Source organism: Mus caroli, chromosome 3, assembly GCF_900094665.2.
Source record: "Mus caroli chromosome 3, CAROLI_EIJ_v1.1, whole genome shotgun sequence".
Classification (NCBI taxonomy): domain Eukaryota; kingdom Metazoa; phylum Chordata; class Mammalia; order Rodentia; family Muridae; genus Mus; species Mus caroli.
This window is the reverse complement of record NC_034572.1, coordinates 80,283,021-80,300,015: the sequence shown is the minus strand read 5'-3', so window position 1 is coordinate 80,300,015 and position 16,995 is coordinate 80,283,021. Positions and strand designations below refer to the sequence as shown.

The window sequence follows — 16,995 nt, the reverse complement described above, 5'->3', positions numbered from 1 at the left end:
ACTATGTAGACCAGGCTGGCATTGAACTAAGAGATTTGCCTCCCTCAGCTGGGATTAAAGACGTGCACCACCACCTGGCTGCAGATGAGGTTGCCCATCTGTATCATTTTCCTTGATAGGCTATATGGCATACAGTAATCAAAATTCCCTTCTCCAATTCTTGTCCCTGTTGGAGATTACGAAGTTTCCCTAGTTCTGGCTTGCCATGCACTTAAAAAAAAAAATCCTAAGAAAACAATCACAGACGTGTATCTATTTTATAATTCACACACTGTCATGTCCATCATTTGGAGTGCCTTGACGGTTTGTTCCAACTGCCATTTACTCCTTAAGCCCAGATCATGTCCAGCACCCTACAGTGAACTGTAAGCCATCAGCAGCTGCGCTCTAACTCTCTGGCGAGGACTCCCAAGTTCAGTCTACGGATCTGTCTGGCTGACATTTCCACACAGGCGACCACGTGGCTTAAAGAATCCTCACTACAGTCAGTATGCAGGCCTTTCTCCCTACTCCTGTTTTGGGGTTCACTACCCTTCACTCACTCACTCACTCACTCACTCACTCACTCACTTATTCACTCACTCTCTCACTCACAGAAACTTCCACACTGTCGAGAGACCCACCCCTCACTCTGTTGGGCCCTGCAGGCCTGCAGACTTTGGTTCAGTGTGCAAGGGACAAAAAAACTCAATACTCAGCAAACATTTAAGTACTCTTTGTTTTTAAATTTAACTTTAATTTTCGAGGTAAAATACTTTTTTTCTTTCGACTTCCATAACAAAATACAGAGCTATCAGATACCCCTGGAAAAAATATGTATATTATACATATATTTCTATAACATTACATCATATATATAATATATATGCAAAAAATTTGAAGACTTTAGAAAGCAGAACATCTAAAAGGCACTGCACAATGGTGTTCAGATTCCTTATAGTTTATGTACATATACACATCTTATTCTGCTTACACAGATGCTTAGTGAAGTCATCTTCACATGTGAACGTCTCATTCATAAATCCCTGCATCACAAGTTTATAATTCAAAGAATGCCTAAATATTTTGAAACAAATTAACGCATAACTTTTTCTAAGAAGGAACTAATTAGAAGAGTTCTTTGAAGACTGAAGTTTTCTCTAAAGCCACATAAAAACATAGGCCTCACCACTACTGTTCATACAAGAAAAAGCACAAACATAATTATGGAATAAATAAAAAAACAAGGGACAAACAACTAAATGACTATCCACTTGGTAGTGGAATATAACTTTTTTTTTTTTTAATGCTTCTGGAAGTTTCTTGGCCTATGGGTCACTAGGGTTCCCTGCATTCCCAAGCTGGGGGGTAAGGAAGTGCAGCCTGACGTCTAGGAAGACCCGCGAGCACAGCAGAGCTGACGCCCTGAGAGTCTGCTACTCTTTACAGCTAAAAAAGCAAACTGTTTAAAATAAACAAGCTCTTGATTAGTGAGATTGCAATAGATTTACACCTACAAAGTTTTACACATTTGGCACAACAAAATTTAGAGGGAAGAAAAAAACCCAGGGAGAGGAAGTAGGTCCGGCTTTTAGCCCCCTTTCACCTGGCTGATGGTCAATGGCGTGCTCGTAGAAAGAAGGCGACTGCCTTGTTTCACACCAGGCTGGAGGCAGGAACTGCCAGGCTGGGGCTGGGGAGAGAAGAGCATTCTCACTCCTCTGCCCCAGGAAGTATCAGTGATCGCTACATTTCCTGGTGCACTTCCTGAGCGAGCCCAAGTTCTGCTCTGCAGACAGACCCTTCCCCAGATCCAGACTCCAACTGTGTGCAGTGCCAATCAACCAAGAAATTACTGGTGGAATGGCAATCAAAGGAAACAAACAGCAAATAGTTTCATAAAAGTCCAAAAGCATTTTTCATGGAGTTCACTTTCAAGTGTAAAAGCAGTGGCTTTATTCAAATGGAAGCAGCATCTAGAATGAATTCCGGCACTTGGGTTCTAGGGGTTACAGGTATGCATCATGGATTTCCTGCCCTCATTTTAAAGGCCCCACGTTTCTATTCCTGAGTTCATACTGATGCTCGCTGGCCGTCCCCACTAGCAGACAACCGGTGGCCAGCTGGCCTCCCTGGTTTGATGGGCAACACCAACCAGAGAGCCTTCCTCTACCTGCTGGGCCTGCTTTCTGATTCAGAGGTCCGTCAAGGTGCAGAGAAGGAAGCTGATCAAAACACAACCACCAAAGGCAGCAGGAGGGTTGAAGTCCTTCATGGCCCGACCAGAGCCTGGGTCACCAGAGACCACTCGGTCCCCTTCCTGGCCTTTTACACATGCGTGGAATCTGGACCAAGTTATAGGACACTCATCAAGAAACAGCAATGACAGTCTCAAGTCATCCACGTCAGCTAACACCTTTCACCAGTTCTAATGTCTCCTGAGCTCCTTTTGTGCATGCACTTCAGTTAAAGAAAATAAAACCAAACTAAATCAAACCCAAACACTCCATCAAAAGACAACACTCAAATGTCACTTGGTATGGAGTTCTTGGCCAGGCTCAGGTGGCGGAGTGAGTCATCGCTCTGATGCCCGAGTGCCATCCCTTGCCTCAGCAGATACGAAACCATTTCTTCTTGCTGCTCTGAGATACTCAGAGCACACACGTGCACAGAGGCAGTTGGCTGGTGCCGCTTTCTCTCTACCCTAGTGCTAGTGTTTTGTTTCACCTAAGATCAGTATCTTCCCATTCCTTTCAAGTTGCTGTAAGGGGATTTCCCAAGGACAATGGACCCCTGTTGGTGAAGCGTATTTTGGGAATAGTCAACCCATCAGAACAATCTGGGCAACAGGGGACCACAAGGCAGGCAACACCACCGCAGGCAACACCGGCTCTTTCCTTTACACCAGACCTTTTGGCATCTGGTCACCATCTTCCTACCTCTCCCTTCAGTTTCAACAAGCAGTACTTTGTGTTTGCAGGTTATCATCTGCCTTTCATTCCCACAATCCTGCCCTTTTGCCACCCGGACCGGCAACATCAGAGGAATAACTATCAGCTAGGAATTTGACTGTGCCTCAACATTCCTGGGTTATCTGAACAGCGTCCATGCCCTTCACAGGTTTATGTTGACAGACCCGTATCATCTTAAAGCATGTTCGTAGTTAAGGCTCGACTTAAGAAAACAGTAAGACAACCAGACACAACAGAAAAACATCTTCAACGGTGCTATCCTGCTCCTCATAAAACGTGCTCAGTCACGCTTGGTTTGGGAAACCAAACCAACAATGGAAAAAGAAAAAGAAAATGAAGACTATTTCTGTCATTTGTTCTGTGTTTAAAGGCATTGGGTTACTTCCTCCTGCCCTCTTCTTTCTTCCCTGATCAAGAGTTTACAACTCCTCATGGCTTTTTGAAGGTGAAGAAGGTGAGAGTTCGAGGACCTCGCAGCCAGGCTGCCTTCTCACCTCAACTCTGAAGCTGAGGGGCCGGGGGTGGGGGGTCTCCGGTGCCCTCCGTGCCCAGTATAACTGGCAGTACACTCATGTGTTTTGAAAACATTTTCTAAAAAGGGGGGAGGGGAGCCAAATGTGCGTGTGTCACCCTCCCCCCAGGGAGAGAAAGAGAGAGTGCATGCATGGGAGAGAGCATGTGTGTGTCTCTGTGTGTGCGCACACACACACACTCCAGTGAGGGAGAAGGGGGAGAAGGGAGTAGAGAACCCCATCTAAATGCCCCCCACTTCAGTAAGACTGCAATGAACTTTTTCCTCTCCTGAAATACATACTCAGGTACATGCTTAGTATGTTTCTCCCGCCTAACCTTCCAGCCTTTTCCTTTTCTCTCTCCCTCTGAAAGCAAACTACCCCACTATGGGCTTTCTGTATGTATAAACACAACAGGAAAGACTATAGGGCCTGACCTGTGATGGGACTACAGTATGTGGGCCTATGGAGCTTGTCAGGCAGCAGGAGGGGACAGGAAACAGGCTCCTTCCCCAAAGTTCATAGCCTCCCTATGTCCTACGCGCCAAGAAAAAAAAAGTGTTCATACCCCACTTATTTATACAACACAAGATACTCGTCCCATCCCCAACAGAAAAGTACAAGTCCACGCCCCAGAATTATCAAACCAGCTTAACCCCACCTCCCGCCCCAGAATCTTGCTACATAAATATGTATTTTGATTGTAATATGAACAGCTTCCCTTCCACTGTGGTTTTAAGCATCAGCGGCAGCAGTGGCCGCTGTAGCCAGGCCCTGGGGTCCTGCCCCATTCCAGAGGAACTTGCCCGTTTTGTTGAGCTCCCTGGCTTCAGGGTCGTCATTCCACCGCCTCTTCAGCCGAAGCTTAGGGGGCATCAGGGCGTCTTCTTTCTTCTCGGGTACACTGGGCTCCCTGGCAGACCTGTCCTCACTGTCTTCTGTCCCCTCTAGGGGTTCGTCACTGGGGGTGCTAATGGACACAGAGGGCCAGGTGGGTGAGGGGTGGGCAAACCCGGTGCCTTTCCCCTCTTCTATGGTCCTGCTCCGCACGCTGTCCACTTCTTGGGTCTGCTCCTCCTTTGCCTGGGTTGACTGCCGGAGGCTGTCAGGATCCTTCTCGGTGGCCGGCTCTACCTTAATCCGAGATGGAACAGGAGCGCTGGCGGGCACAGAGCCCCGTGCGGCCTCCTCCCGGCTCTCTACCCTCTCGCGGTTCTTCCGTCCAGCCGGCGGGGGCTGCAGCTTGATGGAGAACTGGGAAGGCTCCTCGGGATGCATTTGGCACTGCAGCGGTGGGACCATGAGCCCTGGGTAACGGGGGAAAGTCCGGGGACTCAGATGGTAGTTGAACACGGAACAGGCTTGAGAATGAAGGTAGTGTTTCATTTCCTCTGGGTTGAAGGAGAAGCAACTGCTGCTGGTGAAGGGGCTCAGGCCTGGTGAAGGACTGTAGGAGAACATGGTGGGAGTCAGGGACAGGGCTGGTGAGATGGGGACATTAAGGACCCCTCCGCGGCCAGGGACCGGAGAGATAGCGAAGGGACTGTGCGGGTCAGGGTACATGGCTGGCCGGGTGAAGAGAGGAAGCAGTATGTCAGGCTTGCGTTTCTGGTGGCCGACTGCTCCTCCGCCCAGAGCATTTCGGGAGGGCATGAAGTCCATGCCCCGGTGCCAGTCAGAGGCCGAGCCATCTTCCAGGTCCGAAGGCTCCACCTTCCTGTCAGTGGTAACCCCTGACTCAGGGCCAGAAGCACTCAGCGAGCTGGCAGAGAAGCGTCCGGCTTGCACATCGCCAGTAGGAGAATGGCTGTCTAGAGGTGGGAAATGGAACCGGGAGGAGGCTGTTGGCACTGGTGGTGCACTCTGAGGAACCACACCTGTGACGGAAGAAAAGAACCGAAGTCAGCACTGGCCACCAGGTCACTCGCCATCATCGCCTTTACTTACACTAGCTAAGTACACATGTGAAGAGACAACAGCAAGCAAACAAACCTGCTACCTAGTCTACCTAGTCGTCTACCTAGTCTAAGTCTTTTTCAAAACTATTACTCAGGCTGGGTGTGGTGGGCCAGATTTGCAATCCCAGCACTCAGGGGCTGAGGTAGGAGGACTGAACCTTCAAGGGCAGTAGCTCAGCTTTTCCATTCAGCCTGGCCTCTTACCTCTGTCCACGTGGCCCTCCTCCCCACAGGCCATGTCATCCATCTGTGAGCAATATTTACGTTTCATACAACAGACTACCTGTTATTTAAAATGATCTCCCAATGGGTCTGAGAGCCTCTGCCTGGCAACTCTATCATGTGTCTATATCATCTATCTCTGTTTTCAACTTCACGAGTAGGTTTTTCTCACCATCGTAACTTTGGCTGTGCTTATAAAGCAAGTAAACCCAGCAGCCACACAGTCAAACAAAACACATGCATGTGGCTGCACGGAAAACCCAGACTCTACCTCACATAAATGGGCAGAGACAAGGTCCTACTTCAGTGAAATGGAGTTGTGATAGACAATCATTATCTCAGAGATCCCAGTCTTTCTGTAGCTATGTCCGACAAGTCCTATATAATGATACTTCCTTCTGTTGTTCTCCAACACCGAGAAGGGTGGGAGAAAACTCACGACCCACTGCTTCCTCTCCCAAGTCTGACTGCTGGCAGGTGTGATGGCTTAGAATCCCAGTACTCGGGAGGCTTAGGCAGGGAAATTACTGTGATTTGAGGTTGAGATGGATCAAAAAAACCCAAGTTCAACCGCCACAGTTCAAACTCTAAGAAGAGACTGCCACCGTCTCACATCAACTCGAAAAGCTCATAAATTCTCAACTTCCCCTAAAAGCCCTAAATGAAGGTGTAAGAAAGCGGCTACCTGAACCTTCAGGTGCCCTAGAAGCTCCTGGGAGGAACCAGGGGCTGCTAACATGATGATGTCCAAAGAGTTCTTCATACATGGAGGAAAGATAAAAGGAAAAGGGGGGGGGGAGGGAGAGACAGTTAAAGTTTGGTGGTGCAGGAGAAAAGACAGTGCCTAAGGCATGGCGCCAGGACTGCTGTTCTGACACACACTGTCAGACACTGACAGCAGTTGTTCTTGGGCCTAACTCCTGAGCGGGCCACTGTGTGGGAGACTGTGGCTGTCCTGGTGTTCATGGTTGAGTGAAACCTGCCAGGGACAGCTCTCCTGTAGGCCTTGTTTAAAGGCTCCTTAATTATTGAGATTAATAATTAGGAGAGCTAGACACATGACCTTGCATACCATTTGAAAAGAGCCAAGCTGGGTCCAAGCCAATGGATCTCTTCCTTAGTTTACTACAACAAACAAGGGTCCATTATTTTTATTATTCTGACTCTTGACTTATTAAGTCTTATCTAAAGGTTGTAAAAGTGGCTCAGTGGCTAAGAGCACCTGCTGCTCTTGAGAGGACCCACACACGGTAGCTGACAACCATCTGTAACTCCAGTTTCAGGCACTCCAAAATCTGGATCTTCTGGATTCCATGGGCACTGTACACACGCCGTGCAAGTACATACACGCAGACAGGTGAAACATACAGGCAAAAGTGAAAACAATGTGTTTATAATCTGAAATGCAGATTATATAAGATACAAGGAGAATGTGGAGAGGAGAAGGAAGTCCTGTTTCCTAAAAAGTCAGAGATGCTGGCTTAAGCCAAGTCAGCTCTGTTTTTACTTTTAATGGAGTCTCCTCTGGTTTTTATACACTTACTATGACACACCACACCCCTGTATGGAGGAATAAGTGATTTCCAAATGCACTTCCACAGGACAGGGGAAGGTAGGACAGGGGTGCTGTGTGGCTGATGTGAAGGGTGGCTGCTGATTCATGCGAAGTCCCTCGCCTTTGCATGTTATATACCGAGGTGTCAAATCTACAGTTCTGTCTGAAAACAAGCAAGCAAGCAAAAACCCTCCTGCTGAAACGTGTCAGCGAGTACCTGAAAGAAGAGTGCCTTCCGGCGGCCACATGGACCAGGGTCAGAAATCTGAACCTTAGTTCTTGTATCTGCTACCATGTAACTAGTGTAAATAACGTGCTGGAGCTCTTGGTACTCCCTCTGTAAACAATGCAAATAATAAGTTCTCTGCGTAGGATCAAACCCCAGGCTTCCCATGTGTCTCTGAAAAAAAAATTACCTTTCTGGCCCCGTTTTCTTAAGTAGGAAATAATACCAATCCTAATATTTGAGAAATAGGTAATATCTGTGAGGCTTTTGGAAGACACCTGTGCACAGCACGAAATATGTTGTTAAAATTAAACTTGTTTGTTCTTTTTGTTCTATACAGTCCTGGCTGGCCTAGAACTTGCTACTAACAGAGATCCACCTGCCGGCTTCCAAGTGCTTTCATTATCAGTAAGAGCCACTGTGCCTAGCTTAATTTTAATGGTTCAAAAAAAAAATCAGAATTCAGAGTTCTAAATCTAAGAAATGTAAATACTGTTTAAATATGGGCCATGCATGTTATATATATGCCACATTCAATGTCCTGGATGTGGCAATGTTACTGCAGTTATGGGAAAGAACATCCTTGTTTCTGGGAGAGAAGCCATGGCCCCTACACATTAATCTCCTGATACAGAAAGTATCTGCAGACAGAGCTAGAGCACACGTGGCAACGATGGTAGCCACCAGTCATCAGGCGGAGGGTAGGCCAGTGTTCTGCTCGCCATTCAATTCTTCAGTAGGTTTCAAGTTTTCCAAGGTCAGTATTAAAAATCTGGGTGTTGGCAAAGAGGCAAATTTGAGAGACAAGTTTAGCCTGCCCTGTCCCCACCTACTGAGTGTTAGCCACTTTAAACCAGTATCTTCTCTAACTTTCCAATGTTTCTTAGGCAAATATACATATGTAAGTATAAAAAAGTATAAAGGATAAAATGTTTGGATTACCAGCATAAGCCATTATGCCAGGCTTAATTTTTTTTTTTTTTTGTTTTTTTTGTTTTTTTTCGAGACAAGGTTTCTCTTTTAGCCCTGGCTGTCCTAGAACTCACTCTGTAGACCAGGCTGGCCTCGAACTCAGAGATCCACCTGCCTCTGCCTCCCAAGTGCTGGGATTAAAGGCGTAGGCCACCACCGCCCGGCCAGGCTTAATTTTTAATGGTTCAAAAAAAATTCAGTAATTTAAAAATTTAAATACTTTTTTACATGTGAACCATATTATATATGATATACATATATACATATACATATACACACACACATACATAAAATAAGATACTGCACACAGGTGTACCTTCTTGAGACAGAAACTCACCATATAGCCAATGTTGACCTCAATACTGAATACTCTACCCTAACGTGTCTTTTGGGGGCTTTGGAGACATGGTCTCATAGTAGTCCAGGCTATGTCAACTGCCAAACAGCCAAGAGTGACCTTGAACTCCAGTTCCTTGGACCTCCTACTTCTCCATTGTCAAAATTACAAACTTTCTCTACCATATTCAGTTCCACCTTATAAACTATAACAATGAATAGAACAAATGTGGAGGGAAAAGCAATATTCACACTGATAAAAGCTCTGTAGTATTTGGCTTTGTATTTGGCCATTTATTTCTACTTAAAAACAGAAAGACAAGAATAGTTCTGTACACCGGCCCACCAACAGGGAGCATCTCTGTTAGGCCGTCAGGGTCTAAGGCACGGACTTACTTTCTAACACACTCTCTACTTCCCAACACACAAACCCAGGCTTTTATCTCTCAGCTAAACTCCCAGGTTCCTGGAGGAAGAGAGCTTGCCCATACTCTTTTGTTTTCTTTGGGGATTAACACATCCGCTAACGCATGGGTGAGTCCTAATCAAGAGGAAGATGCAGGATACATTACCCAAAGCGTGATTTTAATAGTGGGATGAAGGACTGAACCTATTTCTGCCTTTGGCTCTGCTCTTTCCATCCTTAATTTTGTCCTCTGCATAGTATCATGATATATTTCCCTATCATAGGCATAGAGGAATTCACTAAACCAAATCAAAGTACCTCTACTAAGTAGATATTTAATAATGTCATTTTCTTTCGCCAGCATTATGGGAATCTTGAACACTTGGTCTATATGGGCAAAAGTTCTCTGTAAACAAATGATCCTGCTTCTTTGGTCTGATCTATACCCAGAAACCAACAGCCTAAAGGGACGGCTCACTGTTGTGCTTTTCCTGGGATCACTTTGTTATTTTCTCTTTTTTTGTACTGACTGTTGAAGCCTCAGCCTTATACATGCCAGGCAGTGCTGTTAGTGCTATGGCACCCCGGGACTTTTTGATTACCATCTTGAACCTATTTAAGATCACCGGTGGTTTAACAGCTTTTGGTATAACAGGTGTGGTGTGCCAGACCACTAAGTACTGTTAGGTTTGCAGACCAGAAGAACTTCTACAGTCAGAGTCCATGATTCCTTGCTTTGGAAAATCAGATTACTTCTAGGTTGGATGAACGTTTTAGTCAAGTTGCCTAAGTGGTTGGACTTCTGGGCTTTCAAGTGATGAAAAGGGATCAAAGAACAAGACCAATGTATCAGGAGCCGGAGCGCAAGCATGTGAGGACCAACATGCTACTTCAAGACTGATGGCTGTCTACCTGCAGACCTACTGTCTAGAGGCTCACAGGGGAGAAGCCAGAGTGAGAAACAGGAAACAAGATTCCAGGGGCTAGAACAGCCCTGATTTCCTAATGCAGCTCCCTTAGGCACAGGGAAAGAAAACAGGTTGTAATTAGAGGTGCATTCCAACCCCCACCCCCAAATGCATGCCCCAGGGACAGGAGGGAGCGGTTACTGGAGAGATGGAACTGCACGGAGAGCAGGCAAGCTAAAGCTGCCCTAACCTGTTATGTGTAGTAATTACACATCTACAGACATCTGAGTATTAGCTTCTCCTAGCCACACCCTCTGCGAGTTTTTAAGTTTCTGCCAACCTCTGAGGACTTTTATTCAAAATCATCACGTTTTCTTTGCACAGAATGACACAGAGAACAAAGATAAGACTGGTCAAGAGGGTCCTTTGACACCTGCGATCCTAGCACGTTGATGATGAGGCGGAAGACTGCTCTAGGCCAGGTTGACCACAGAGTAAAGTTCAAGACCATCTGATTACACAGTGAGACTTGTCTCCAAGGTTAAAAAAAGTGACTCCTGAGCAGGTGGATAATTTATCATCTTTTAATGCTGCCCCCCAACCAAACAAAAAAAACCCCGAAGCAAAAAGAAAACTCTAATCTTACCATCAACTACATCTGACATTTTTCTAAGTGGACGTGTCTTTATCGAGGGGCAGACCGAGAGGCTGGGAGCTGTGATGCAATGCTGTAACCTGGACTGGGAAAGCCTGCTTGCAGCCCTGAGCCCTGCACTGAGGCACAGAGCTGAGCGCTGCTGCACATCACAGCCTCAGCCTTTCACTGCGAACATGTTAACTTCCCCTTCTCCGATCAAGGATGCTGTGGTTTTGATGGCATTCACGTGATAAGGGAGAGCATGTAGTTTCATAGAAAATCGGAAACGTTTGTAGAAACAGGTTCACAGCTATGAAACAGCCACTGGGCAAGGTGTTAAAACAGAGTCTTGAACTTAAAACGCAACATAAACCTATGGACTCATTCCCCAAATTGAGTTTAGTTGCTCTCCAGGAGACTGAAAATAGTTCTTATAAAGGGGAAGCACAGTACACGCACAGCCCATTGGAGCCCTGCACAGCCCATCAGAGCCCCGCGCGGCCCACTACCCCCATAGATGAATAAGGAGGGCTTGAGGTAGTCTAGGGGGTCACATTACTTCACTGCTTCTAAAAATCTCCTTACACGGGGAATGTCTCAGATTTGGGTTTTTAAAAATTCTTTTAGAATTCAAACCCACTCTCCATCACAGGTGCTTGCCTGCATCTTACCACTCGATCGAATGTTGATGAATGGGTAGTTGGGCATCACGAGCTTGTTGAAGTTAAACTTGTAAGTAAACCTTTTCCCTTTTGTTTTATGAAGGATCCTCTTGTTGTAATAGTATCTACAAAGGAAGGACACACGGTTCAGCATTTGCTACACTCAAGTAATTACCAAGATCAATCCTGGCTCTTAAGCATTGCTTACAAAAACCTCCCTTTGTCGCCTGGCCCTGGAGTTAGGCCTTGCAGACCTAAGCGCTAACTCCAGGGTCAGCCTGGCTGTAGGCTTTGGCCAGAGCTTGACGACTCTGCTTTAAGATCCCAAACGCCTTCCTTGGTTCTAACCACTCACTGTCTCATTTCTCTATAGTTTCGATCTACAGTCCACTTCCTTCCTGCCCCACTGTGAATAAAACTAACTGTGCAGTTGCTTTCTGTCTTGCCCTGGTTGGGTCAGACAAGTCTTCAGGGAAACCTCATGAGGTCAGTCAGGAGCCCAAGCGCAAGGAAGAAGCAAAGTGCCATAAACTTGTTTTACGGCAGCAAGTGGGATATGGGATGAGCTGGGAATCACCACCACCACCCTGGCCTGCTGCACCTTTAATGTGGCACATGTAGGATGTGGGAGGCTCCAGAGAACATTTCACTGCCTAGATTTTACACTCTCACTACCGAGAATGGAATCTCTGGCCTGGCGTCTATTATGTAGCAGATATCATCAACTACCTGCTGGCCCCTTGAGGATGGAAGAGTTATAAAGTTTAAAAGCTGACAGAGAAGACATGCAGGCTGCGGCCCGGGTACGTGAGCAGCTGGGCTCAGAGCCACTCCTCAGGCAAGCCTCCCTGCCATACTCGGTTTTTCCCTTCTTGATTCCTCTATAGAAGAGCCTACAGCAAAGAAATGGTAGGAATTTCCCAACAGGGAAGTCTACACTAATCCTGTGGATTATCAGTGAGTCCGAGTCCATGTTTCGCCATGTATTCTTACCCACTACAAAGCAGAACCAGCTGTCAGGAGCCAGTGCCAGCCACATTGGAACTCCTTCCCACCCCCTTCACCTTCTGGGCTACTCAGACCCGACACCTCTTTTCTCACACTTTCAAGTCACACACCACTCGCCGAGTGCAGTCCTTCATCACCTGATACCCTTTCTGATAACAGTCACAGAACTGCATACTCTCCTTCCAACTTTGTTAATGCCACACATCTGGGGGCTCATTTCTCTCACCTGAGGGCCCGGCTCAGCTTGTCATAGTTCATCTGTGGTTTGCACTTCCTGCGGCCCCAGAGGCGAGCCACTTCATCTGGATCCTTGATGACAAACTCCCCGTACTCTCCTTGCTGCCAGGCGATGACATGGCGGAACTCTTCCTTCTGCAGCAGTTCCAGGATGAAGTGCCACAGCTGGATCTGCCGGGAGCCCGGCGACGACTCGGCTTTGTAGGCCCAATCCGGAAACTGATACCCTTATGTGGGAAGAGGGCAAGATCAAAGTAGCTAGGAGTTAGGTACAAACATGCCAGTACCCCCACCTCCACATTCCACGGCTCACAATCTCTAGAGTACTTGGCAAACACACCCTTCCAGTCAGCTAGGCTCAGCACGAAGAGGAGAGGAAAGGATGGAGAAATTACCCATTCTTGTGGCAATCACTGATATCTAACACAAGTTGGACAGCAGTGCCTACATACCCTAATCCATGACCTTTCCATATAGATTACCTATTTGACACGATAGGTCAAAATGGAACAAAGAAGAAAGATAAACTAATGTTTTAGGGACATATGGCAGAAGGCACCTTATCCCCAGACACGAAAACGTGCAGTAAACGTGTGTAGGGTGCGAAAGCTATATGTTTATTCATAGGAAACAGGCCTACAGCCACTCTACCAAGATCTACACGGCTGTGAGATCTTCGGTCCTGGTCTAGAGTTTGTCATCTAAGCCCAAGTAGGGAGAACAGGAAGCATCAAGGGACATTCCAGATCTATCAGTGACGACGACGAACTTCTGCTCACCTCCACCTCCTTCTGGCTTTTCCACGATGCTACAGCCTGCTTTCATTTTCGCCCTCCTGCTGAGAGAGACAAGTCACACTAGTATTTTGAGATGTTATGAATTATCTAATTAAGGCTTTTTTTGGGGGGGGGAGGGTCACAGTTCTCCCTCCCCCAAACATCCTTCTTGTTGCCTTTACTTGGTTTCAAAGCCTTCTTTTGCCTTTCAAACATGTCACCTCTAAACTCTAAACTAGTAATCCTCATGTCCTCAAATGATGGTCCTCGGGTCATCTGCCTCAAAAGCCATAATTATCTCTCACCTGACCTTAGCCGCAAAGTGTAAACACTGTCCTTAATATCTGCTTTCTTCCTTGTGACCAACCGACCCTCCGACATACGAGAGGGAAGGGAACAGTGAAAGAAGTCCAAAACGGCAGCAAAAGCAAGCCACACAGTTTGTTTTCTGTTGGTAGACAAGCCCAGATGCCAAGATACACAAGCCTGAATTCACCCAGACACACCAACTTAAGGAGTGGGAGAAAAAAAAATCCAAATCCCCTATTCAAAAAGGAACATCCGATCCTACGTATTTCTTGAATTGTGTGAGAAGGACATCTTCCAGTCAGAAACTGGGTTCACCCTCCAACAATATTCTGAGATACAGAAAGTAAACATGTCCTGTGTACAGCCACTCCATACAAGAAACATGTCACTTTCCTAAAATTTTGTGAAAAAAAAAAGTTATGCCACCTACTTAACAGTGAAATAAAAAGGATAAGTAGGTACTTCAGATTGCCTGGCCGGTGGAGGAAGGCATCTTGCTAGGATCTGAATTCATTCCATGCAGATGTATAGTTCCTCAATAAATTTCCCGTTCCCAGCAGCAGACAGCTTTGTGTCAGTCCTTCAGCGAAGAGGAGGAGAGGGTGAAACTGACCAGGAATGACGGAGGAGGAGAGACCTGACTTACTCTCATTACCCTGCAGGGTGGACAGCCCCCGGCACCAACCAGAGCAGGTCTGGAGCAACTGCAGGTGCTTCAGAGGCCCCAGGGTGGGGTGGAACAAATTCCTAATCTTGGAAATTTCATCTAACCTAGAATTCCTCTAGGTGTTCTGCATTTTCGTTGACGACAAATACATTAAGGAGAACAGTAAGTTTCAGTCCATGACAACCCTCGGGATCCAGGAGCTGACAAATGGCTCAAGGAAAGAGTCAACAGACAGACAGTGGCACACACAGGATATACACAAGTAACAAGGCACCAAGGCTGGGCAGAGCTTCCTCTCCCATTTCCGTGATGATGGGGTTCAAGAGACACCGATTTCTCCTAGGCTCCGGGACACTGTCCGGGACTAACTCCTACCCTGCGCTGTCGGATCGCAGGGCCCCTTCCCTGCTCCAGAACACCCTTCAGCCTGGTGTCCGTGGGCTCGCGCTGGCCGACGCCCGAGCCGGGCACCCTCTCCTCGATCCTCCGGCCCCCGATATGCCCATCCAGCCCCTCGGAGCCCGCAGGCGCGTCTGCAGGTGTTCGCGACTCCCCGAGGGCGCTCCGTCACCCTCCCGGCCTGCGGCGGGGTTCGCCGCTCCCGCCGGTCCGCAGCGGCTTCCACGGCCGCCCTCATCCGCGTCCCTTCCGTCCTGCCCGCGCGGGCCGCGACCGCCGACGCCACCAGCCTCACCTCTCCGGCGCTGTCCGTCTCCACTCGGGCTCCTCCGCGGCAGCTCGGGCTCCTCCTCATCCACCCAGAAGGAAGTGACTCCGCGGCGGCTTTCGTCACTTCCACTCTGGGCCAGGGTGGGAGGGGGCGGTGTCGTGAGCGGCACGGCTTCCGCCCAGAAGGTACCGGTGCCCCTCCGTGGCTCGGAGGCCGCGGGGCTGGAACCCTCTGCAGAAGGAATGCTCTTCCGCCCTGACGGGAGCACAGGAGCTTCAGAGAGGCACGTGCGGAGTTGGCCTTTCCTTGCACAGCTCCATTTTTAGTCCTGATCTGCCTCGTCCAAGTGTTACAGCGTGCACGACTTTGCCATTCAAACACCGCTCCCCCTCCCTTTCCCTTTGCCTTTTGTTCCCGATTAAGCAATTACAATTTTGCCCCAGACAAATTTTGTTCAAGAGTTAGTGATAAGGGATGTGAAATCAGCTTCCATAATTCCAAATGGTTCCCAGCCCTAGTTTCCCTCCAGAGGCAGTGTTGGGACCAGTAAAGGTTAAGTGGATGAGAGTGAAAAGTGGTGAAAAGTGGGGGAAGGCGAAGATGAGAGGCGGAATTGAAGTCTTCATCGAGTGCACTAGTGCGTAGCAACGGCTTTGTGCAATCACAACCTTTCCCTCCTGGGAACGACACAGAACATGGAAGTCTTACCATGATTTGTATCAAAGGTTGGTTTCTAGCGTTGGATATGCCTATTAGCACTCCCTTCCCAGGCTGGCCAATGAATTTGTAATTATCTCATGCTGTACTTGTGTGTGTAGGAGTACAGGTATATACCACCACAACTGGCCTTCTGGCTTCTACTACTGTTTTGATTGCTTTGAGAGAGGTCTTGACAATGTATCTCTAACTGCCCTAGAAAGCACTATGTTGAGACCCAGGTTGGCCTCGAACTCACAGAGACCTGCCTGCCTCTGCCTCACACTTGTTGGGATTAAAGATATGTGTCACAATGCAAGACTAATAATTGATCGTTCTTGAGGTCTTGAGATAAGTTCAGTACTCAGTATGGCCTAAGGTTACCTTACCTGCTTAAAAAGGAAGGACTAGTGTTGGTGAGGTCTAGCTTTTCCCGCCCCTTCTAGTTTGAAAGTCAGTAAGATGAACAAAATTTAAATACCATCGAGAGGATTAGAAATATGAGCACTCTGAGCGTAGAAATGCTTTATAATGGTTTCCATCTTCTGTCCAGTCTAGAACACCATTTTCTATGTTTGGGTCTACAGAACAAATGCTAGGGTTTAGCCGAATCAGCAGTTCTCAACCTGTGGGTTGACCCCCTTTAGTAAACCACTATGTCTAAACCTATTTACATCGCAATTCATAACAGTAGCAAAATTACAGTTATGAAGTAGGAACGGAAATAATTTTATGGTTGGGGTCACCACAACATGAGGAACTGTATTAAAGGGTCACAGAATTAGGAAGGTTGAGAGCCACCGAGCTAAATGAACATAACATTTTAGTCCTCTTGCCTTTAACTACTGATGGGCTTTGTTACCTCGGTTAAGTAGTCACTGTCACTTCCTCTTCTGTTTGAATGTAGTATTTTTGGAGTATTCCTGTGGACACCTATAGATGTTTAGTAGTATCTTATTGCGTAGGAGACACTATAACTACTTCCTTGATATTTAATGTGTGAACACCATGTTCTACGACTTAGGACGGAGGATGGCACAGTGTAAATATAGCATATGGTTAGGTGGTGAGAAAATGATCTTGAGACTGATAAGAATCCTCAAAGTCTCACACCATTCATGCAAATCTTAGTCATTGTCAACTCTGAAACCAGGGCGATCAGAATGAGTGGTTTCTTCAGAAACTACGGCTGCCACCCTTCAGCTCATGGCTAGCACCAGCAATACTAGAGGACTGGTAGCCAGAGTATGGGATGCTTTCTGTAGATAGTTTTACCTGCTCCTCTAG

General features: G+C 47.2%; 1 protein-coding gene across 4 annotated transcripts; it reads right to left on the bottom strand.

Moving 5' to 3' along the window:
- Positions 1 to 715: 715 nt before the first annotated feature.
- Positions 716 to 15,112, bottom strand: Etv3 (ETS variant 3). 4 transcript variants are annotated; one of them, XM_021158967.2, is made up of 5 exons: positions 15,037 to 15,112; positions 13,370 to 13,428; positions 12,580 to 12,817; positions 11,355 to 11,470; positions 716 to 5,340 (listed from the first exon to the last, which is right to left on the bottom strand). In XM_021158967.2, the coding sequence occupies exons 2-5, from the start codon at positions 13,413 to 13,415 to the stop codon at positions 4,199 to 4,201; spliced, it is 1,542 nt and encodes a 513-aa protein (XP_021014626.1). In that variant the 5' UTR covers positions 13,416 to 13,428; positions 15,037 to 15,112; the 3' UTR covers positions 716 to 4,198. The 4 variants fall into 4 exon arrangements, with proteins under 4 accessions (XP_021014626.1, XP_021014625.1, XP_029331227.1 ...); XM_021158966.2 differs by having other exon boundaries at positions 13,370 to 13,425; positions 15,037 to 15,092; XM_029475367.1 differs by lacking the exon at positions 15,037 to 15,112 and adding an exon at positions 14,718 to 14,839.
- Between the last annotated feature and the right edge of the window lie 1,883 nt (positions 15,113 to 16,995).

Bases quoted from the DNA above. Each gene is read 5' to 3' on its own strand.
- Etv3 (XM_021158967.2), bottom strand. From the start codon at position 13,415: ATGAAAGCAGGCTGTAGCATCGTGGAAAAGCCAGAAGGAGGTGGAG. The intron at 12,818-13,369 runs GTGAGCAGAAGT...TTCCCACATAAG, and splicing joins AAAGCCAGAAGGAGGTGGAG to GGTATCAGTTTCCGGATTGG. The intron at 11,471-12,579 runs GTGAGAGAAATG...CTTCCTTTGTAG, and splicing joins AAGCTGAGCCGGGCCCTCAG to ATACTATTACAACAAGAGGA.